This window comes from Pan troglodytes, chromosome 17 (assembly GCF_028858775.2).
Source record: "Pan troglodytes isolate AG18354 chromosome 17, NHGRI_mPanTro3-v2.0_pri, whole genome shotgun sequence".
In the NCBI taxonomy this organism is placed as follows: domain Eukaryota; kingdom Metazoa; phylum Chordata; class Mammalia; order Primates; family Hominidae; genus Pan; species Pan troglodytes.
The window spans coordinates 60433392-60456059 of NC_072415.2; the positions used below are offsets into that span (position 1 = coordinate 60433392).

General features: G+C 40.5%; 1 protein-coding gene across 4 annotated transcripts; it reads left to right on the plus strand.

Moving 5' to 3' along the window:
* Positions 1-241: 241 nt before the first annotated feature.
* SKA1 (spindle and kinetochore associated complex subunit 1) lies at positions 242-19180 on the plus strand. 4 transcript variants are annotated; one of them, XR_010151933.1, is made up of 8 exons: positions 242-458; positions 1083-1181; positions 5403-5527; positions 7406-7503; positions 10238-10375; positions 16146-16315; positions 17121-17872; positions 18226-19180. XR_010151933.1 is itself a non-coding variant. In XM_512132.9 (7 exons), the coding sequence occupies exons 2-7, from the start codon at positions 1094-1096 to the stop codon at positions 17267-17269; spliced, it is 768 nt and encodes a 255-aa protein (XP_512132.2). In that variant the 5' UTR covers positions 242-503; positions 1083-1093; the 3' UTR covers positions 17270-19180. The 4 variants fall into 4 exon arrangements, 2 of the variants coding, with proteins under 2 accessions (XP_512132.2, XP_009432295.1); XR_010151932.1 differs by having other exon boundaries at positions 298-503; XM_512132.9 differs by having other exon boundaries at positions 242-503; positions 17121-19180.
* The last annotated feature ends 3488 nt before the right edge of the window (positions 19181-22668 follow it).

Here is a 22668-nt window from a genome sequence, read left to right on the forward strand (position 1 = left end):
ACTTGTAATAGCTGCCCCTGGTGACTCTAAGGTGCAGCAAATGTCAAAGACCAGGACTTGGCGACGCCAGGTCCCTGGCTGGGCTGCGGTCAAGACTGCATGACCTGCTGAAATCTCCCCAGACTGGTTAGCGCGGGAAGAGCACCTCCGGGTTATCCTTTCGTCCGGAAGCCCCGCCTTCGCCCTCGCCCCGCCTTCGCCCTCGCCCCGCCTTTCCCCGGCTCGGCCACCCCTCCTTCCCGCCCAGCTGTGGCCCCGGATGACGCAAACAGGGAACAGCGGCTGAGCCTGCGCTTCGGAAGCATGGATGTGCGCCTGCGCGGCGCTAGGGCGCGGCGGGCGGTTTGAATTTTGCTTACAGAGTCCCGTCTCACCATCCTGGGCTTCCAACGGAGACTGCGGTATCCGCGGCTGGAGACCGAGCGGCGAGTAGCCTTTTGCTCCCGGACGGACTTGAGGTTGGAGTCTGTGTGTTGGGGACCCTGCCTTTGGAAGCGCCCGAGGTAGCTGCTTGGCAGCTGGGGGCCGCGGACCGCGCCGGGCTTGGGGGAGGACGGGCTGGAGGCTGGGTTGGATGCTTTAGACCCTCCCCTTCTCTCTCACCCGCGGAGTGGGTGGGAAACTGGTTCTTTCCCATTTCTCGGCCTCCTTACCGATCCCAAACTGTAAAGCCCCAACCCCTCACAGCACAGGAAAAATGATTACCTGGGCCCATTTCTTTGACAGTGTAACACATTTTTTAAAAAATGTGTCCTTATTTTGCGTGTTTAAAGAAAATACCAATGTTGTCTTTATATACAAATAGTGCGTTTTTCCTCCTGAATCCTTAAGGAAAGGACCCAGGCTTATCCCCTTTCCCCTGGTTTGGGATCCATCGATGGCCTAAGGCTCTAAGACATGTCAGTACGGTACCGTGGTTAGAAACTGAATGTTGTAGAATTGAAAGAAATTGCTCTGAATTTTTGTGCTTAACCTTCAAAGACATGTGATTTACTTGACATTGACCATTCTTGGATTTCGAAAGTGAACAGAAATTTGTGTGGCTTTTCTTGTTACGAATATGTTTATTTTTTTTTCTTCAGAAGCTTAAAGGATGGCCTCCTCAGATCTGGAACAATTATGCTCTCATGTTAATGAAAAGATTGGCAATATTAAGAAAACCTTATCATTAAGAAACTGTGGTAAGTAAAACAGATTCCACTGACTTTGTATATACAAAATGCATTTTGATTATTCCACTCTGAATGATATCTTTGCTTGGTTAAGTGACTGCATCTTAGGTAATTTTAGATTTTTGCATAACGATTTTTTAAATAGTCCAATGTCATTTTGAATATTGTGGAGGATACTAAAAATGTAAGGTACATTGAACAATGAACTGAATATTCATTAGAATTATTTACTTATGTTTTTCTGAGACACATAGGCCAATGGTGAGATTTGAAGGTTATGTGGCATCCATGGTTCTACAGCTAAATAGAGATACAGTCATGCGTTCCTTAATGATGGAGATGTGTTCTGACAAAAGCGTTACATGATTTTGTCGTTGTGCAAACATCACATCATAGAATGTACGTAAATGTACACAAACCTAGATGGTACAGCCTACTACATATCTAGGCTATGTAGCCTATTGCTCCTAGGCAACAAACCCGTATAGCATGTGACTGTACTGAATACCTTAGGCAAGTGTAACACAATGGTGAGTATTTGTGTATCTAAACATAGAAAAGATACAGTAAAAGATTAAAAATGGAACACCTGTATAGGCCACTTACCATTGATGGAGCTTGCAGAACTGGAAGTTGCTGTGGGTGAGACAGTGAGTGACTGTGAGGGCCTAGGACATCACTGTATACTACTGTAGGCTTTATAAGTACTATACACTTATGCTACACTAAATTTATAAAAAATGAAAAACTTTCTTCAATAATACATTAACCTTAGCTTACTATAACTTTTTTACTTAATAAACTTCTTAGTTTGGCTTAGCTTTTTTATTCTTTTCTAATAGCTTAAAACAAATACATTGTACAGGTGTACAAAAATATTTTTATATCTTTATGAGCTTTTTTCTATTTTTTTTTTTTAACTTTTTAAAATTTTTTTGTCAAAAACGAATACACACGCACACACATTAGCCTAGGCCTATGCAGGGGCAGGATCATCAATATCTGTCTTCCACATTCACATCTTGTTCCACTAGAAGGTCATCAGGGGCAGTACCACACATGGAGCAGTCATCTGTGATAACAATGCCTTCTGGAATATCTCCTGAGGGATCTGCCTGAGGCTGTTTTACAGTTAACTTTTTTTTTTTTAATAGGTAGAAGGAGTACACTCTAAAATAACAATACAAAGTATTGTATAGTAAATAACATAAACTAGTAACCATTTATTATCAATTATTATGTACTATACATAATTTTATGTGCTGTACTTTTGTAATACTGGCATTAGAGTTTGTTTACACCAGCATCACCACAAACATGTGAATAATGCATTGCACCATGATGTTATGATGGCTCCGATGTCACAAGGCAATAGGAATGTTTCAGCTCCGTTATAATCTTATGGGGCCACTGTCATATTTGTGGTCCATTGTTGACTGAATCACTGTTATGTGGCACATTATTAAAAGGCAAGTAAAAAAAACTGATGTAGAGCTCCATAGGGGTAAAAGTAGTTCATAACCCATCTTAGAGCCTGCTTTGGAGGAAGCTTATTACTCTATATCACTGGGAAATAACTAATTGAAAATGAAATGAATTATTTAAGCATCCATGAACTTGGAGATTTTAAGTATCTTTGAAAATATTTTGACGTGCTGACATTGGATGATGCAATGAAAGTTCAGAGAAACAGATGATCCTTGTCAAATCTAAAATGTCTAGAGAATTATATACTCCCTAACCTTATCTGGGAGGGTAAAGGTTTATTGGCAGACAGAATTCCATGTGCTGGGAAGGTTGTGTTGAACTTGTATTGTAGTTTGTATTATGAATTGGTAGTTTGAAAACTTTCTCAAATATGAAATTATAATGTTAGATAGGCCATTTCGAATTATACCTCCCCTCTCAGGGACGTTGATATTCTCAGTCCTGTATTGATAACTACTAATAAAGGAGCCTCATACATTTTACAGTTTATGGTTCACATACTCTGGAAAGTTAAAGCTAAAGGGACTGTGGGTTCATCTTAAGGAGCCCCCTGACTTCACACCTGAGGAAACTGAGACTCTCGGAAGTCAGGTGGCTGGCCCAGGTCCCTCAGCTCGTGAGTACTTGGTTGGGCGACAGTTTCTGTTTCTTGATTCCCATGTTAGTACTCTTTCTATTTTGTTGCCATTTTTATTGAAGTAATTTGTAAAAGACTTTTAGATGTTTAATAATTAGTCTTGTTTAAATTCACTTTCTGAGGTTATGATTAGTCGTGGATAAACAAATATAATTTGGAGATCTATAAAACTATCAAGCCTTGAATTCACATGACCCACCAAAGCATAGGCCTGGCTGAAGCAGTCAGACCCATTAGATCCTTACACAGTTGTCAACTGTCATTTTGTATGGGGGGATAATAATTTGTGTGGCTCCATAGCCTATAAAATAAAGTCTGGTAGTTTGTTTGCTACTTTGGCTTCTGTAACTGACTAGATTACTACATATAAAACAGTGACCAGACACACATCTGTAATCCCAGCACTTTGGGAGGCCGAGGCAGGCAGATCGCTTGAGCTTAGGAGTTTGAGACCAGCCTGGTAACATAGTAAGACCCTGTCTCTACACAAAATAAAAAATGAGCCAGGTGTGGTGGCGTTTACCTGTAGTCCCAGCTATTCAGGAGGCTGAGGCAGGAGGATTGCTTGAGCCTGGTAGGTTGAGGCTGCAGTGAGCTCTGATGGTGCCACTGAACTCCAGCCTGGGTGACAGAGCAAGACCCTGTCTCAAAAAAAAAAAAAAAAAAAAAAAAAGTGGTAAACAACACCCTAAAATTTAGGTGACTAAAAGTTGAGATACCAGTGTTTGGGGAAGAAATACTGTGTTCAACTAATTCTACTGAAATTATTCTCAGAGACATCAGTACTCTCATTTACTTATTAATTAGTTTTAGTTGTTATGAGCTGGGTGTCAAATGCAAGTAGTGCTGCTCTATTAGATAGAATGATATACTCCTCATGATGATGATGAATGGCAGTTAGCATTTACTGAGTATTACGTTCTACATGCAGGGCTAAGCCCATCTTATATGTACTTTCACCTATCTTCGCAGTAATGAGGTAGGTACTTGGTGTCTCTGACTTCAGGCCTTCTACCTGGTTCACTCTACTGCCTCCTTAATCTACAGATATTGCCAAAGTCTGCTTTTACTTATGTGTATGTCATTGTTAGATAGCTGGAAATGCAGATGGGAAGCTTCAATTATGAAGGTAGTTTTTCTTCTGTGCTTTTAATCTGCCCTTAAATTTTTTAAAAAACTACTTCTTTTATTTCTAGGGAGGAAGGGACTCTGATTTTCTCACCTAGAGAGGGGTGCTAGGAGGTGGGATTGGGACTATGAGAATATACTACTTTATAAATGTCTTATGTTTGTTTTTGCCAGGTACCCAGGGTTATCACCAGCTTGTGACTTTTTATGTTACTTTGTCTGCTTAGGGGTGGTTTTGAATAGTGTGGATAGTGTTAATATGAATTCCAAATCCATATTACAAATTCTGAAAGAGAGTTTCACCTCAACCTCACTCCCACCCCTTCCACACACACACTGAAGGGCCTGTCTAAAACATAAGCTTATTTCTCTGGTGAGTGATTACAACTTTCACTGAAAATATATTCATAAAGAAGAGTCCTAGCCTCATTTGAGATTCTCACTTCCAACACCCTGTGTTTTAAAGCCCCAAAACCTTGGATCTTATCCCTATTAAAATCAAATATATTCCATTGCTGAGATTGACAACCTCCTGTCCAGCATTGCTCCACACTCCTCAGATTAGGGCTGCTGCAGCCTCAGCTCACACACCCTGCCTGGTATGAAGGGGAACCACAGTTCCCTCTTCATATTGGAACCCCTGGAAATTTGCCTTTTTCTCATGAAAGCTTAGCTGTGGACGTAGAAGGATGCTTGTTTTACCTGGCATTTCTAAGTGTTTTAATAAGTGGAGGAATTTGCCAGAAACAAAAGACGCAGGAGAGACATTGTCCTTGCCTCTCGCCTCCTTCTGTTCCATACTACTTAGAAATGAGGTCTCAGGATTGTCCATGGAGTCATTTTCTAGGGGCTAAAGCAGTAGACCTTTTTCCACCCCTCTCTAAGGTACAGCTATCTGTTCCAAGAGTTCGCATGAGTACTTGTAGCTACTGCTTTTCTATACACTTTGTTTTCTATTTTATTTTTGTTTATAACAGGCCAGGAACCTACCTTGAAAACTGTATTAAATAAAATAGGAGATGAGATCATTGTAATAAATGAACTTCTAAATAAATTGGAATTGGAAATTCAGTATCAAGAACAAACCAACAATTCACTCAAGGTAATGTTTCTCTAATGAGGAAGCAGTAAAAAAGACAATACATACAAACTCCCTAATCATTAAGTAATTCTTAAGGATGCTTTGTTTATAATGTTTTTGGTTTATAAATTATTAATGGTACAGTATGCCATTTATGTTTTATTTTCCTAGTATAATGGAATTTGGAGCTCCACAGCTGCTACTTTCTGCTGATGGCCAGTGGAATTGAACTTTACTAGAAAGGAGAGTTTGCTAATAATTCTTGGTAGCTTTAATTTAAACAATGATGTTCTAGTAGAGTGGTATGTAAAGAACACCTGCTTTGGGTGAGGAGATATGGATTCTTACCTTGGTGGTCCTTGGTACTCTCTGCCACCCTGAGAAAGCTATTTTACCTGTTGGGGTTTCAAGATCCTCATCTGAAAAAATAATGGATCATATTGAACTGTTTCTTAGCTCCCTTATATGTCTATATTTCTATATTTTTATAAAAGGTAATATAAGCGTTCTCAGGTAAAGAAAAACTTGAGCCTCATTCACATGCACATTTTATTCTAAACAAGCCTTCAAATTGAGTTCAGCTAATAAAAGTGCTTGTGCACTTCCTGAGGGGGAAATAATCTGTACCATAATTACCTCACATTGTTAGAGCTGGGGAATTGCTCAGTGGGATTGAACAAGGGACCTCCCTGACCCCATTCAGCCTTATAATCCTTAAAGTCTGTAAAGATTGTTCAGCTATAGGAATGGGCACGATTATGCCTATCACTCTATTAGTCAAAATGGAATTGGTATCTATGAATGTCATTCACCTCTTCAAGGAAAAGACATTATATAAATTCAAAACAGAAACCAATACCGGCATTTCAGTTCTAACCTGCCCAAGAATGTCCAGGGTTAGGTGTGGGCCTAGAGAATGCTCAACTCAGAACTGAAGGCTATTTGGAATTTCTGTTCACATTGTGATTGGGAGCCAGATGGCGGGAATCCAAAGGCACAAAATATTTTCCTTATTAAAATGTGTATGAGTTCATAGCCTCAAGTTCTAGTAAAAGTTAGAGACCAAAACACCCCAGCTTTCAAGTAGAAATTTTCATTAAGCTGGCATGTAGGTAGCCCACAGTGGAAGTCATCCTAAAGCAGCATCTCATGCTTGCCAGCTGGGTATATTACCATGCTGTGATAATACGGTTGCTGTTACACAGGTAACACTGGGGAGCATTTGGTAAGCCAACAAAAGCAATTTATGAGAATGAAAAACATAAGTTCTTTATATATTTCTTAGTTATCTCCCAAGATTAAAGTATTTGAGAAAGACTTAACTTTAGTCCTGCTTTGTAATTGCAATGTGATTATAGTGATTGTTCTCTGAAAAAAATCCAGTAGAGAAAAATATTACCACCATCCAAAAACAGCTCTAGAAACCAATTTTTTGTTGCTGGATTCATTGCTTTTTCACTTCATTCTGCATTTTCGGTACTCCAGTCAATGTGATTTTTTTTTTTTTTTTTTTTTTGAGACGAGCCTTTCTCTGTCGCCCAGGCTGGAGTGCAGTGGCGCGATCTCAGCTCACTGCAGCCTCCTCCTCCCAGGTTCAAGCAGTTCTCCCCCTCAGCCTCCTGAGTAGCTGGGACTATAGGCGCGTGCCACCACGCCCGGCTAAATTTTTGTACTTTTAGTAGAGATGGGGTTTCACAGTGTTAGTGAGGATGGTCTCGATCTCCTGACCTCATGATCCACCCGCCTTAGCCTCCCAAGGTGCTGGGATTACAGGCATGAGCCACCGCGTCCAGCCACAGTCACTGTGATTATGGTTCACTGTTTTCCCTGCTCTTTAGAATATCTTAAAACACACATGGAGAGGACAGAGACTTATTTGTGAGCACTTTTAAATTTTAGGAACTCTGTGAATCTCTTGAAGAAGATTACAAAGACATAGAACATCTTAAAGAAAACATTCCTTCCCATTTGCCTCAAGTAACAGTAACCCAGAGCTGGTAAGTGTATTTATAATGATTCTTGCTATCTGGATTTATAAACCCATGAAAACAAGTTCTTCAAAGCCTTTTGTTCTTTCATGTACTTGCAGTTTTGTCAGCGATGATCTAGTTTTTTGTCACCTATACTAAAAACAGTATTTCCATGTTCACCAGTTTTCTTATCTTGGTGTCTCTGAGGAAAATCTAACACTTCTTTCCCAGTTTGCCAAGGGCAAGTCTCTCTAGCCTCTCTTTTTTCACTCATTTCTTTCCCTGAGAGCAGTTTGTCAACTGACGTTTGTTCCTTGACATTTTAGGCAGGTTAATTTTTTGTTATGAGAATAGGACATTGAGTAGTGTTCTTGATCTCTGCCTACTAGATTCTGGTAGCATCCCTCCGTCCCACCCATTCATGACAGTGAAAAATGTCTCCAGACATTGCCAAATGCCTCTGAGGGCAAAATCTTCCCCGACCATTGAGAACCACTGCCTTTGGGTAAAAATAAGCTTAAGGAAGTTACCATTTTAAAAATAGCTAAAGAGGCTGGGCACAGTGGCTCACGCCTATAATCCTAGCATTTTGGGAAGCCAAGGCAGGCAGATTGCTTGAGCCCAGGAGTTTGAGACTAGCCTGGGCAACATGGTGAAACCCCATCTCTGCTAAAAATACAAAAAATTAGCCAGACACAGTGGCACACCCCTGTAGTCCCAGCTACTCAGGGAGCTGAGGCGGGAGGATTGCTTGAGTCTGGCAGGTCAAGGCTGCGGTGAGCCCTGATGGTGCTACTGCACTCCAGGCTGGGCGACAGAGTAAGATCCTGCCTCAAAATAAATAAATAAATAAAAGCCAAAGGAACAATAAGCTTAGCTCTTTTTTCCCCTCAAATGTCCATCCTCTCTCTCTTCCCCCTTACAAGGTGTGTCTGTGCTTCTGCTTTTTCCCCGAGGCCCTAACACCTGGCTTTTGGCTGTCATTGCCACCACACCTAGGGTGGTTGAAGGTCATGAAGAGGTCAAAAATCCCTCGTCAGCCCTGGTTCTACTTCTAAGATTTCATTTTGCATACCACCTTTTTGTTTTTGAAATTCTGTTTTCTGCCCTGCCACTGTGCTTTCTTAGTGGTCAGCCCACTTCTCTGACTTGGCTGCCTCCTTTTTCTCTCCCCTTTTTTAAATTATAGATCTCTCCTACCTGCTTTACTCATTCTTACCCAACTCCACTGTTAATGCTCTCAAATGTCCAGCTCTAGCCTTGATATGACATCTAGTTCCAGCGATTTAATGGCCTGCTATTTTCTCCTCAAATTTTCCATCTTGAAGACCTGGCTCTCTTGTTTCTCTTGTTCCCCACATGTCCTCCCATCACCTCGGTGAGGACTTGGCATCTTTATCCTGTCTTGCTCTTTCTCAGCCATTACCTGTCATTGGACATCCAGTAAGAATTTGATCAGGGGAATAGGAGGAATTTTCTTCTAAGCTGACTATGGCCTAGCCTCAACTCTCAGGGATAGGTGAGAGCAGAACCTTTCTGTAGTTGAAAATGGTTATTTTCAGCTGATAAACACAGCAGGGCATAAGGGAGCCAATCAGGTGCTTCCTCAACACATGGTCAAGACAAACAAGTACAGGTACGATTCAGCCAGTCTCACAGTGGAATCTCATATGTTAGGATTCACAGAAGGATTATCATGCATTGGGCATCTTTATCTTGACAGCGTGCAGCGTGGCCGAGTCACACCACCTCAGTGAGGCTGGTTGCCATCTGTGTCTGGCATTTGACTGTCATCTTGGGATCTTGCTTCCTGCCTTTCTGGGGATTCCCTTGGCTTGCTCCTGAGGCCATCCTCCCACTCATAATTCCAGGGCTTTGCTTAACTTCTAAGCTTTATATTATGTTACATTTCTTGTTACCTTTTTATTATACAAATAATACATGTTGCTAGAAAGTGTTTGTTGTCAGAAAATAAAACTCATCTGTAATTTACCATTCAGATAAGATAGGGTATAGCTTTCCAGATTTTACTTAACTACACATAATAACAGGTATAAGAAATATTACAGGTATTTCTTATACTTGTTATTATGTGTAGTTATAGCAGCCCCCTACTGTTTCTTATATCTGGTGTCGTCTTTCCTATGTCTTGACTTGCTGCTGGCAACATCCCTGGCAGTTAAGGAACCTAGAAGCTATAGTGTGTTTCTAGACTTTGTTGCTAGTGGGACAGGAGCTATATTAGTCGGCTTCTCACTCGCTGTAAAAATTGGGCAGATTGAATCCAGGGGTGACCCATGATCATTGCTGGCAACTAAAATGACTCCGCAATACACAGGGACTGACATGAGCAACCATCAGGATAAATTAGAATAAATAGAAGTCTAAGATAACTGATGTTTCCAGATTCAGAGTTAGGGACATCAGGAAGACAAGCTGTTAAGGGGTTAAGAGAAGCTATTAAGCCGTAAAGCTGTTAACTTACTGACTTTGAGGAGCTGGTGGGACAACTGATGAAGATATCATGTTACATGTAAATAAATGTAGCTATATTACTGAAGATTTGGGAACTTAATTTTTCAACATTTCCTTCACCGTTTAGATGTTCATGAACAATAGACATAGGGATAGAAAAAAATGTTGGCAATAAGATTATAACAGGATGAGTTACGTATTTAATATTATTTTCAGTTGGGAAAACTGTCAGTATGCTGCTTATTTCTGACAATTGCCTGTATGTATGTACATCTGTATTCTGTAGTGTTAAGGGATCAGATCTTGATCCTGAAGAACCAATCAAAGTTGAGGAACCTGAACCCGTAAAGAAGCCTCCCAAAGAGCAAAGAAGTATTAAGGAAATGCCGTTTATAACTTGTGATGAGTTCAATGGTGTTCCTTCGTAAGTATTTAAGATAAATAATGTTCAACCCCTTAATAAACATAAATGATCGTTTAAATCATAAAGCTTAATTATATTAATTGTAATATGCTATGTTCAAATATTGATCTTTTTAAAAAGTTTCACATTATACTATGAAAATGCAGTAAATTTTTTGAAGATTTTTGTTGTGAAACCCCTTCATAGAGAGATCTAGAGATGGATCAATTCATTGCTTAAGTCCTCTCTTGGACCTTTTTGTGTTACAGATTTACCAATCATATTATAGAAGTAGCCTCAGTTTTGTGGTAATTTTAAGGAAATCGAGTGTGTTGTGTAGAATTGAGAATGAGAATGGACAGCGTTGTGTTTGGTTTCCGTTTGTGCATTGCACCCCGCACTTGTTTGAGCCTGTGCTATATTCCAGGCCCTGGGTCACTCGGAATAGAGGAATGAATAAGACAAAATGCTTCTCCCAAAGGGGGGGGGGGGGCGGGTCTCCCTTGCCTTTTACATATGGCAATAATGGGGAACCAATTATGAAAATCGACATTTTTAAACTCATAATTCCAGGGCTTTGCTTAACTTCTAAGCTTCATGTTATGTTACATTTCTTGTTACCTTTTTATTATACGAATAATACATGTTACTAGAAAGTGTTTGTTGTCAGAAAGTAAAACTCATCTGTAATTCTACCATTAGATAAGATAGGGTATAGCTTTCCAGATTTTATTTGACTATACATATGTAACAGGTATTTCTTATACCTGTTATTATAGCAATGTAGTTATACTGTAAATACAACTTACTATCCTTTTATTGTGATAATTTTTCTATCATTAATAGTCATATAATATATAGCTATCCAATAACTTGTAGCATTTCCTCATTACGTATTTGGGTTGACTTTATTGTTACAAATAATGGTACAATGAAATATCTTTTAGACAAGGCTGTTTTGCAATTTTTTTATTTCCTTGGGATAGAGTCTTAGGAGGAGAGTCCCTGAGGCAAAGATCATGATTATTTTGCTTTCTAGAGAGTTTTTCATACCAGTTTGTTTTGGTTGTTGTTTTATTTAATAAAGTATATTTCTTAGAACCTTTGTTAGGTTTACAGAAAAATTGAGCAGATAGTACAGTGTTCTCATACCGCTTCTCCCCTGCACACAGTTTTCCCTAGTAACAGAGCATTGGTATGACATATCTGTTACAGTTGTCAAACCAATATTGATACATTACTATTAATTACCATCCTTATCTATGTTAGGATTTATTCTGTGTTGTACCATCTATGGGTTTTGACAAATGTATAATGTCATGTGTCTACCATTACGGTATCATACAGAAGAATTTCACTATCCTAAAAAGTTTCACTGTCCTAAAAGTGCCTTGTATCCCACCTCTTTCTATCTCCCGCTGAACCCCAGAATGTTATATGGTTAGAGTCATACAGTATGTAGCCTTCTCTGACTGGCTTCTTTTACTTAGAAATAAGGATTTATGATCCCTTGTACCTTTTTGTGGTTTGATAGCTCATTTCTTTTTAACACTAAATAGTACTCCATTGTATGGATGTATTGGTTTGTTTATTCATTCACCTATTGAAGCAATCTTAGTTCCTTCCAGTTTGGTGCAACTATGAATAAAGCGCTAAAAACATTCATGTGCAGGTTTCGTGTAGACATAAGTTTTCAACTCATTTGGGTAAATACTTAGGAGTGTAACTGCTGAGTCATATAAGAGTATGTTCAGTTTTGTAAAAACCTGCCAATGGCTATACCATTTTGCATTCCCACCAGCAATGACAGAACATTCCTCTTGCTCCACATACTCTTTATCATTTGGTATTGTCAGTGTTCTGGATTTTAGCCACTCTAATAGGTGTATAGTGGTATCTAATTATTTTACTTTACAATTCCCTAGTGACATTTGACATTGAGCATCTTTTCAGCAAGTACTGCAGTCCTCTGCTCTACCAGCTGAGCTATCGAAGGGAGCGCTGAGCATCTTTTCATATTGATATACTTATTTTCCATTTGCATATCTTCTTTGATGAGATATCTGTTCAGGTCTTGAGCCTGTTTTTAAAGTGGGTTGTTTGTTTTCTTCTCATTGAATTTTAAGAGTTCTTTGCATATCTTTCTTCCTCTCCTCTAGTAGTCTCATTACCTGTATGTTATACTTTTTTTGATTGCCTCACAGTTCTTGGGTTTTCTGTTCTTTTTTGTATTTCTCTTTGCATTTTAGTTTGGGAAGTATCTATTGACGTTATCTATTGATGTATCTTCAAGTTCGCTGCTTCTTTCTTTAGCTGAGTCTAGTCTGCTGATGGAGCCCATCAAAGGCATTCTTCATTTCTCTTAGAGTTCTTTATTTCTAGCATTTCCTTTTGATTCTTCTGTAGAGTTTCCATCTCTGCTTTGTCTGTCTATTCTTGCATTTTATCCTTTTTCCATTAGAGTCCTTAGCATATTAAACATAGTTATTTGAGTTAGTGGTTTGATACTTCCAAAATCTCTGTCATTTCTCAATCTGCTTCTGATGCTTGTGATGCTCTCAGCCTGTATTTTTATCTTATGCCTAGTAATTTTTGTTGAAAGCTGGACAAGATGTGTCTGGATAATAGCAACTGAAGTAAATAGGCTTTTAGTGTGAGATTTTATGTTGATATGTCTAGGAGCTGGGCTATGTTTAATGGTTGCTACAGTTGTAAATGTTAGAAGCTTCAATTTCTTCTAGTTCCCATTTCTTTTGTTTTGATTTGTTTTGTTTTTGAGATGGAGTCTTGCTCTGTCGCCCAGGCTGGAGTGCATTGGCACGATCTCAGCTCACTGCAAGCTCCGCCTCCCAGGTTCACGCCATTCTTCTGCCTCAGCCTCCAGAGTAGCTAGGACTACAGGCGCCTGCCGCCACCATGCCAGGCTAATTTTTTGTATTTTTAGTAGAGACGGGGTTTCACCATGTTAGCCAGGATGGTCTTGATCTCCTGACCTCGTGATCCACCCGCCTCGGCCTCCCAAAGTGCTGGGATTACAGGCATGAGCCACTGTGCCTGGCCCTAGTTCCCATTTCTTTTGTCTCCTCTGTTGTCTTTGGGTTTCCTTAGAAATTTTTTCTTAATAGATTCTGTGTCTTACAGCTCGCTAAGTGTTAGTTCACTAATACGTTCCTGTAACCTTGTTGTAGTGGTGGTAAGGTGTTGGAGAGGAGAAGCATTCTATAATCTTATGATTAAATCTCAGGGTTTTTAGGGGTACTGCATCTCTGGCCTGTGACCTTCTAAGGTGTTTCTTAGCTAGACGGGGCTGAAATCATCTAACTACCCTTCCCCTAGGTCAGATAAGGTTCTGGTCAAGTAGTTTTCCTTGAGGGCAGGTCTTTGTTTTGGATAACAGAACTGCTCTACTTTTCCCTGGCCTATTTCAAAATAATTACTTTTTCCTTCCTCTTGCTGATGCTCAAGAGAATTTTTCTCTGATCTTCATTTTGAAAACTTGGGGGGAAGGCAGGGGTGGTTCCTGGAAGTAAAACTCATGGAAGTATGGGGGCTCCCTAAACTGGATCCCCAGGAGTTTTTAACTCTCAAGCTAGTTCAAACTGAGCCTTAGCAGTTTGTCCGTTACTATTTAAATGTTCCTACAGTTACTCACTCCAGTGGCTTCTGTCCCTAGGAAGCTGTCATTCTCTGCATTTGTTTGTCTCTCCTGTTTTGGGGGCAGTGTTTGGCCCTGTGACCTCAATTCTCTGAGAAGAGTTACCAGCTTTCAGTTTGCTCTTGTTGTGAGGATGGGAGTGACAGTTTCCAAGCTCTTGACACGTCAGAGTGCTACATACCAGTTTTTACTCCTGTTGGTAGTGTGTGAGAAAGCCCAACCTAATCTTACACCTGCTAGTGTTACCTCCTACTTAAAAATTGCTACCAATTAGCCACTTGAAAAATACCTGGCTCTTTCACAACTCCAAGACTAGTGATGACGTTGACATTGGTCTTTAGTCTTTTTCTGGGGGGGAGAGAGGGTCATTTTGTCATTTCCTTTATCTTTTTTTTTTTTTTTTTTTTTACTACTATTTTTGTTTTTGAGACAGTCTCACTCTGTCCCACAGGCTGGAGTGCAGTGGCATGATCTCGGCTCACTGCAACCTCTGCCTCCTGGGCTCAAGCAATTCTCATGGTTCAGCCTCCCAAGTAGCTGGACCACAGGCATGTGCCACCACACCCAGCTAATTTTTCTATTTTTAGTAGAGATGGGGTTTCAGCCATGTTGGCCAGGCTGGTCTCAAACTCCTGACCTCAAGTGATCCACCTGCCTCGGCCTCCCAAAGTGCTGAGATTACAGGTGTGAGCCACCAAACTAGCAGTCATTTCCTTTATTGACAGCTTTATTTTCATGAAAACTGTTTGATGCTCTGATGCTATTCAGCTTTGATCTTTGTTATTGTTGCTCATTGGCTGAGCTAATGTGAAGAGCTAATGTGGCTGTGAGGAACAGTGGAGTAAAGGATTTTTGGAAAATGCTTCCATGAAGAGCTATTGGAAGGAAATTAGAATGGTCATGGTAGAGTATTCATTTTTCAACTAGGGGTTATTTAATGAATGAGAAATGAAGTTAGAAGATTAGGGTGAAAAAATCATGTTTTCCAAGCATAGAGTTTTTATTTACTTTAAAACAAATGGTGCTGAGAGTAGAGTTAAAGTGGAAAACATTGAAGGAGATTAGGGATGACTATTGAGGAAATCAAGGTGGTAGTTGAGAAGATTTGAAGGAATACGTAAGTGCATTGTGGAGAGCTGGGGTATAAGAGTTTGTAGAAATCGTGGTTAGAAAAAACAGGACAGCAAAAAAAATGAATTTAGAAAAGAGAGGAATAATGAAAATGAGTGTTTTTTTGGAAATATGAACATTTTCTTTGAAATAAACTTCTATATCATTGTATCAAGGAAGTTTTGACTAGAAAGCTGCTACTTTGAATAGAAGTGAAGGACAGAGCTTAACCTACTGAACTTACAATTTGTTGAAGAGACAAATTGAAGCAGATCATCAAGTTTTGTTTTTGGTGTGTTCAAAACATTCAAAATTGAGAGTCTCCTGTTTTTATATTGTAAGACTCCATGGTGACTGGGAGGACGGACAAGCGGGAGGTTGAAGAGTAGAATTCAGAGTGAAAGAGAGTGCTCTAAGGGAACTTGAGCTAGGGCATAGAAAACATCATGGCTCTGCTTTGGTTCTCCTCTGCCCAGGCAGCTTCCAGTCACTCACTCCTGTATATCCCCTACCCCATCAGTTCTCCTTTGTCTTAATTTTCATTGTCAACTTTGTTGTGGTCTTCTTTGTTGCCCTTCATCTTCCCTTCCTCCTCCTCCTTTTTTTCTCTTTCTTTCTCTGAACAAGTAATAGTTTTTGCATAGCACTAGAGTGCTATAAGTTGTATAATTTATTAATATTTAAGTTTTTCCTTTGCTCACATTTAAAAATGTTTAAATAAACTGATATGTTGCAGTTAATCAGTCCATTTGAATCAGAATTTGAGAGCTTATTTAAAATTATAATATCAGTTCCCCATAGGTAAACAATAGAGGTTAATAATTAGAGAAGGTAAGCACCGATATGTTGTCATCTCTATTTAATTATTCAGCTGTCTCGTTTATTTGGAAGTTGATATAAGATTGTTTTTATAAAGGGTACTGTAGTTTTACTGTTGTACAAAGTCATCATACTTATGTTTTTCAAGGAAAGTAATTTTGTATGATGATTCTTTAAAACAATAATTAGCCATATACTTTTTTACAGGTACATGAAATCCCGCTTAACCTATGATCAAATTAATGATGTTATTAAAGAAATCAACAAGGCAGTAATTAGTAAATATAAAATCCTACATCAGCCAAAAAAGTCTATGAATTCTGTGACCAGAAATCTCTATCACAGATTTATTGATGAAGAAACGAAGGATACCAAAGGTAAAATGGCAGCATATATGTGTGTACATGTGAACTGTTCAGAGTATAACTAAATCACGAGAAATGTAGCTAGTTCTAGAAAATTCTAAATCTAGAGTGTTAATTCCCAACCAGGAGCAGTTATCCTACCAGGGGACATTTTACCATGTCTGGAGACATTTTTGGTTGTTACAGCTGGGTGCTCCTGGCATCTAGTAGGTAGAGGCCAGGGATGCTGCTATAACAGCCAGCGGTGCACAGGATAGCACCCACAAAATAAATTCTCTGGCTCACAGTGTCTGTAGTGCCGAGCCTGAGAAACATTGCTTTAGAGTCTATTGTGAAACTATGCCCAATGTTTTAGGAAATTGAATAGTAATGATAATAGCTAGTCCTGTTGATATAGCTACTTACTGTATGGCAGAGAGTGTGCCAAGAGCTTCAATCCTTACAACACCCATATCACTTACTATTATTACTCCCGATTTGCAGACTAGGCAAAGAGAGCTTAACTTACTTGTCCAAGGTCATCCAATTAAATGATAACACTGTTACGGGTTTTATTCTTATAACCACTATGTCACATTGCCTCTTGAAAAGTGAATTGTTCAAGCGATACCAACAGATAGCTAGTGACCTAATAAATATCATGCATGCAACTTCTGTTGATAGAATAATTATTATTTTAGCAAGAATACTAGTTCTTGGTTTTATTGGATACTAACAGTAAAAACGATTACTACCATTCATATTCACAACTTAATGTATTAAAGACTCTTTTGCAAGTTGGCCTTATAAAAATTAGCACTAATATCTTTATTTTTAGGTCGTTATTTTATAGTGGAAGCTGACATAAAGGAGTTCACAACTTTGAAAGCTGACAAGAAGTTTCACGTGTTACTGAATATTTTACGACACTGCCGGAGGCTATCAGAGGTCCGAGGGGGAGGACTTACTCGTTATGTTATAACCTGAGTCCCTTGTGAACTTTTGAACACACCAACAGGGTATAGAGTATAGAGGCTATTTCTATAATTTTCTTATATAATAATTTTTTTAACTTTTAATCTTTTTTTTTTTTTTTTTTTGAGACAGGATCTTGCTTTGTCACCCAGGGGCTTGCTTTGTCACGCAGGCTAGAGTGCAGTGGTGCAAACATGGCTCACTGCAGCCTCAACCTCCCAGGCTCAAATGATCCTCCCACCTCAGCCCCCTGAATGGCTGGGACTACAAGCGTGCGCCACCATGCCTGGCTAATTTTTGTATTTTTTGGAGAGACGGGGTCTCACCATGTTGCCTAGGCTGGTCTTGAGCTCCTGAGCTCAAACAATCCACCCTCCTCAGCCTCCCAAAGTGCTGGGATTACAGGCTTGAGCCACCACACCTGACCTATTCTTGTTTCTTATAAAAATAAAACTTTTTTGGATAAAGCTTATTTCTTTTTTTTTTCTTTTCTTTTTTTTTCTTTTTTGAGACAGTCTCGCTCTTTCACCCAGGCCGGACTGCAGCGGCGCTATCTTGGCTCACTGCAAACTCTGCCTCCCAGGTTCACGCCATCCTCCTGCCTCAGCCTCCCGAGTAGCTGGGACTACAGGCACCTGCCACCACGCCCAGCTAATTTTTTGTATTTTTAGTAGAGACGGGGTTTCACCGTGTTAGCCAGGATGGTCTCGATCTCCTGACCTCATGAACCGCCCACCTCAGCCTCCCAAAGTGCTGGGATTACAGGCGTGAGCCACCGCGCCCGGCCAACTTATATATTTTCAAGATTCACCTCCTCTCACCAAATATTTAACTACCTGCTGAATACGCCTCTGTACTAGGCACATAATGGAACTAAAAAATGCTCATGTCCAGTTTTTGTGTTGAGTGGACAATGCTGCAGACCCTAATAAGATTGGGTACAGATTGGCATGCACCTGTAGTCCCAGCTACTCAGGAGAATTGCTTGAACCTAGGAGGTGGAGGTTGCAGTGAGCCGAGATCGTGCCACTGTACTCCAGTCTGGGCAACAGAGCGAGACTCCATCTCAGAAAAAAAGAAAAAAAGACTGGGTACAGATGTGATATTGGAAGAAAAAGATCAAGATGATGAGGTTAGGATACCCAGGCCCTTTGGACTTAAAGATCACTAGTGTCTAAAGTCCATGGATGGCATTTCAGTCTATAGGTAAACTTCCTGGAAGCTGGATTTGGAGACAGTTTATCATCTGATTGGGCTTTCGTATAGGTCCTTAGGGAGCAGCTTACCTGAAATGCATTTAGTGTACACCAGTCTGTAAACTTCAACCTGTAATGAAAGTGTAATAAATGTACATTGAGTTGATGTGATAATGTGATATAATAAGAAATATATATTTGATCTTCCTATCTAGTTCCTTGTTCAGAGCTCCTAAAACCTTTGTAATTTCCAAAGTGATGGAGTACATCTTTTGTTCTAGTATTTGGTCTTTGACCCCAGTTCCTGACACAAAGCTCCTAAATTCCTTTAAATTTACTAGTGATAGGAGAATTTTTTGTTCTAATGAGGTAACTCTTGATGGGCACCTGGATAACTCAGGATGGGGGCTGCTCACAAAGACCACATCATGATTGGAAGTTTCAAACTTTCAGTCTCCCACCTCCAGAGAGGGGAGAGGGGCTGGAGATTGAGTGAATAATCCATCAGGCCTATGTCAACAAGACATAATCCGTTAACTATGGAGTTCAGGGAGCTTCAGGGTTGGCAAACATTTTGATGTGCCAGGAAGGTGACGCACTCCAGCTTTATGAAGTCAGCAAGTCCTGTGCTCAGGATGCTTCTGGACCTTGCCCCAGGTACCCCTTCATCTGGCTGTTGTTCATCTGTATCCTTTGTAGTAGCCTTAAAATAAACTGTTAAACACAAGTAAAGCATTTCCCTGAGTTCTGTATTGCCGTATCAAATTATCAAACCTGAGGAGGGGGTTGTGGGAACCCCCATGTGTAGCCATGTTGGACAGAAGTATGGGCAACCTGGGGACCTGCTAGTTGTGATTGGTGTTTGAAGTTGGGGATGGTTTTATGGGACTGAGCCCTTAAATCTGTGGGGTCTGCACCAACTCTAGGTATTTAGTGTCAGAATTGAATTAAATATGGGATACTCTGCTGGTGTCTAGAGAATTGGAAAATTGGTTGGGATGGGGAAAAAAACCCCACACATTTGGTGTCAGAAATATTATGTGAATGTAGTATAGAAGAAAACAGGCTTTTCCCTTGTTGGTGAAAAAGATGATAAAATAATGTGTGGGTAGGTTGATAATAGTCAAGAAAAATGGGTAATGGGATTGTAAGAACTTAGCCATGTTTCTCTCACGCACCTGGGGAGACTGGTCTGTCTATGTCTGTGCCATCTGCTTGGCAGGCTTGTCCCTGTAGCAGAGAAAAAATGTGTCTCACCAAGCCTGTGGCCTGGTTAACACCATCACTGTGATGAACACACAGACACTGCATATTTACTGTTATCCTTTTGTTTTCCTTAATTTAAATACAGGCATGTTTAATTTTTCATGCCTCAACTTAAGTGAAAATAATGGCATTATTCTTTAAGTATTGTTTGATTTTTGATATGGTTTGGCTGCACCCCTACCCAAATCTCACCTTGAATTGTAATAATCCCTGTGTCAAGGGCAGGGCCAGGTGGAGATAATTGAATCACGGGGGTGGTTTTCCCCATGCTGTTCTCATGGTGTAGTTAATGAGTCTCACGCGATCTGATAGTTTTATAAATGGGACTTCCCCTGCACAAGCTCTCTTGCCTGCTGCCATGTAAGACATGACTTGGCTCCTCATTTGCCTTCCGCCATGATTGTGAGGTCTCCCCAGCCATGAGGAACTGTGAGTCCATTAAACCTCTTTCCTTTATAAATTACCTATTCTTGGGTATGTCCTTATTAGCAGTGTGAGAACAGACTAATACAATTTTTCTTTTTCTCTTCTTCTCCTTTTCCTCCTTCTCTTTCTTCTCCTCCTCCTTCTCTTCCTTTTCCTTCTCCCTCTCCTCTTCCTCCTTCTTCCCCTTCTCCTCCTCCTCCTCCTTCTTCTTCTTTGTCTTCTTCTTTATCTTCTTCTTGCCAGAATCTCACTCTGATGTCCAGGCTGGAGTACAGTGGTGTGATATTGGTTCACTGCCTCCACCTCCCAGGTTGAAGCCATCCTCCCACATCAGCCTCCCAAACAGGTGCATGCCACCATGCCTGGCTTTTTTTTTATTTTGTATTTTTTGTAGAGACAGAGTCTTGCTATGTTGCCCAGGCTAGTCTTGAACTCCCGGGCTAAAGCAATCACCCTCGGCCTCCCAAAGTGTCGGGATTATAGGCGTGAGCCACATCACCCAGCCCATAGATGGTTTTAATAAGGATTCTGTGGTTATAAGAGTGTGGGATGTGCTTAGTTAAGTAAAGATAAGCAGATTTTATTATTTCATGACTTCTGAAGTCCTTCATCTTACCCATTTATTTTCTAAATCTCCAACAGAGACAGGCTTTGTCGTGGAGCACACATTCTACTTGTGGAGAGTTACTTCCATTACCTCTTTCATTATTTCTGAGGAATACATATTCATATCTCTGGGCATACTAATGCTCCATGAAATATGTTTTGGGAACATAAAGCAATCTGTTTTGCTTTATGACATAAAGCAACCTGACATAAAGCAATCTGTTTTGAAGCCCCACTCGTTTTTATTAATGAAATGTCATTACACAATCTTATTAGTAAATATATGTATGTAAAAGACATTTATTGAGGCAGTGTAATGGACTTTGGGGTGAGAAGGCTAACCAGAGTTCAAATCCTGGTTATGCTACTGACACGCAGTACAAGCTTCAGTTAGTTAATCTCTTAGAACCACAGTCTTCTTATCTTCTGTAACAAGATAATCACGGCAGTCACCTGGTTGCCCTTGCTGACTCCACTTGAGGGTAGGAGGTGAGAGAAGTACTGGTGAAACTTGAGAGTGCAATTAAAGGGAGATGGATATCCTAAAAACCAGCCCAATTGAAGCAGGAAAATAGGGTCTGGAGGCAAGGAACATAAGGCTGATTCACACTTCAGCTATGACAGGAAATATCCTCTCCATAGGGCGTAGGCCAAGTAAATGATTTTATCACTTCATCCTCTTCATTTACATAGGGCATACCCCAAGTAGAGGGTATGTAAACTCCCCAGAATTCTGGTACGGGGCCTTTGAGTCCCTGTGCTCAGACCCGCTCCCACACTGTGGAGTGTACTTTCATTTTCAATAAAACTATTTATTCCTTCCTTGCTTTGTGCATTTTGTCTAATTCTTTGTTCAAGATGCCAAGAACCTGGACACCCTCCACCATTAACACGATGCCTCTTCAGCCATCAAGCTTGATAAAGTGCCCAGTGACAGTGACACTACAGTGTGATAAGAGGAGAGAGGGGAGCTAGTACAAGGACAGTCTGGGCCGGGCGCGGTGGGTCACGCCTGTAATCCCAGCACTTTGGGAGGCCAAGGTGGGCGGATCACCTGAGGTCGGGAGTTCGAGACCAGCCTGACCAACATGGAGAAACCCCATCTCTACTAAAAAAAAAATACAAAAAATTAGCTGGGTGTGGTGGTGCACGCCTGTAATCCCAGCTACTCGGGAGGCTGAGGCAGGAGAATCACTTGAACCTGGGAGGCAGAGGTTGCGATGAGCCGAGATTGCACCATTGCACTCCAGCCTGGGCGACAAGAACGAAACTGCCTCAAAAAAAAAAAAAAAAAAAAAAAAAAAAAAAAAAGGACAGTCTGCATCCCTTTGGCAGGGCAAGTTCCTGCCAGATGTCTGAACAGCACATGGACTTCTCTGCTTAAAGCGTCTTGCTGTGGATCCTGTGGACTGGTTTAAACATACTGCCAACCTCCTCCAGGAAGACTGCCTGTTGGGCAAGGGTCCCCTGGGTGTAAGCTGATATGGAAGGGATAAGACGGGGTTTCTTGCCTCAGGGGCTGTGCAAGGGAGGCCGCTGCTTAGAGGGAAGGAGAGGGCTCAAACCTGCTGTTGAGGTAGAGATTTCCTGAAAGAAAAGATGGTAGCAATCACTTCATGAATAGTCACTATGTTCCCAGAAGGTCTGAGTCCTGAGGACCTTCCTCTGGAGCCTCAGTAAATTTACTTAATCTAAATGGGTCCAGGTGCTGGGGTAATTACCCTTATCTTGTCTCCTGCTAAATTACAGAGGTTTGGGGAGTTCCTTCACACCCCCAATAAACTTGTTTGTGGAGGCCAGGGGAGTTTCTTCAGACCTACAGTAAAACTTGTTTAATCCTAAATGTGTCCTATTAAGAATTGCTTCGTTATTTTGTCATGCTTTAAGGCCCAGGAAAGGCCAAGGCAAAACTCTTGG

Coding starts and splice junctions, on each gene's coding strand:
- SKA1 (XM_512132.9), top strand. CDS start 1,094: ATGGCCTCCTCAGATCTGGAACAATTATGCTCTCATGTTAATGAAAAG. Junction 1,182..5,402: donor CTTATCATTAAGAAACTGTG/GTAAGTAAAACA, acceptor TGTTTATAACAG/GCCAGGAACCTACCTTGAAA. Junction 10,376..16,145: donor GAGTTCAATGGTGTTCCTTC/GTAAGTATTTAA, acceptor ACTTTTTTACAG/GTACATGAAATCCCGCTTAA.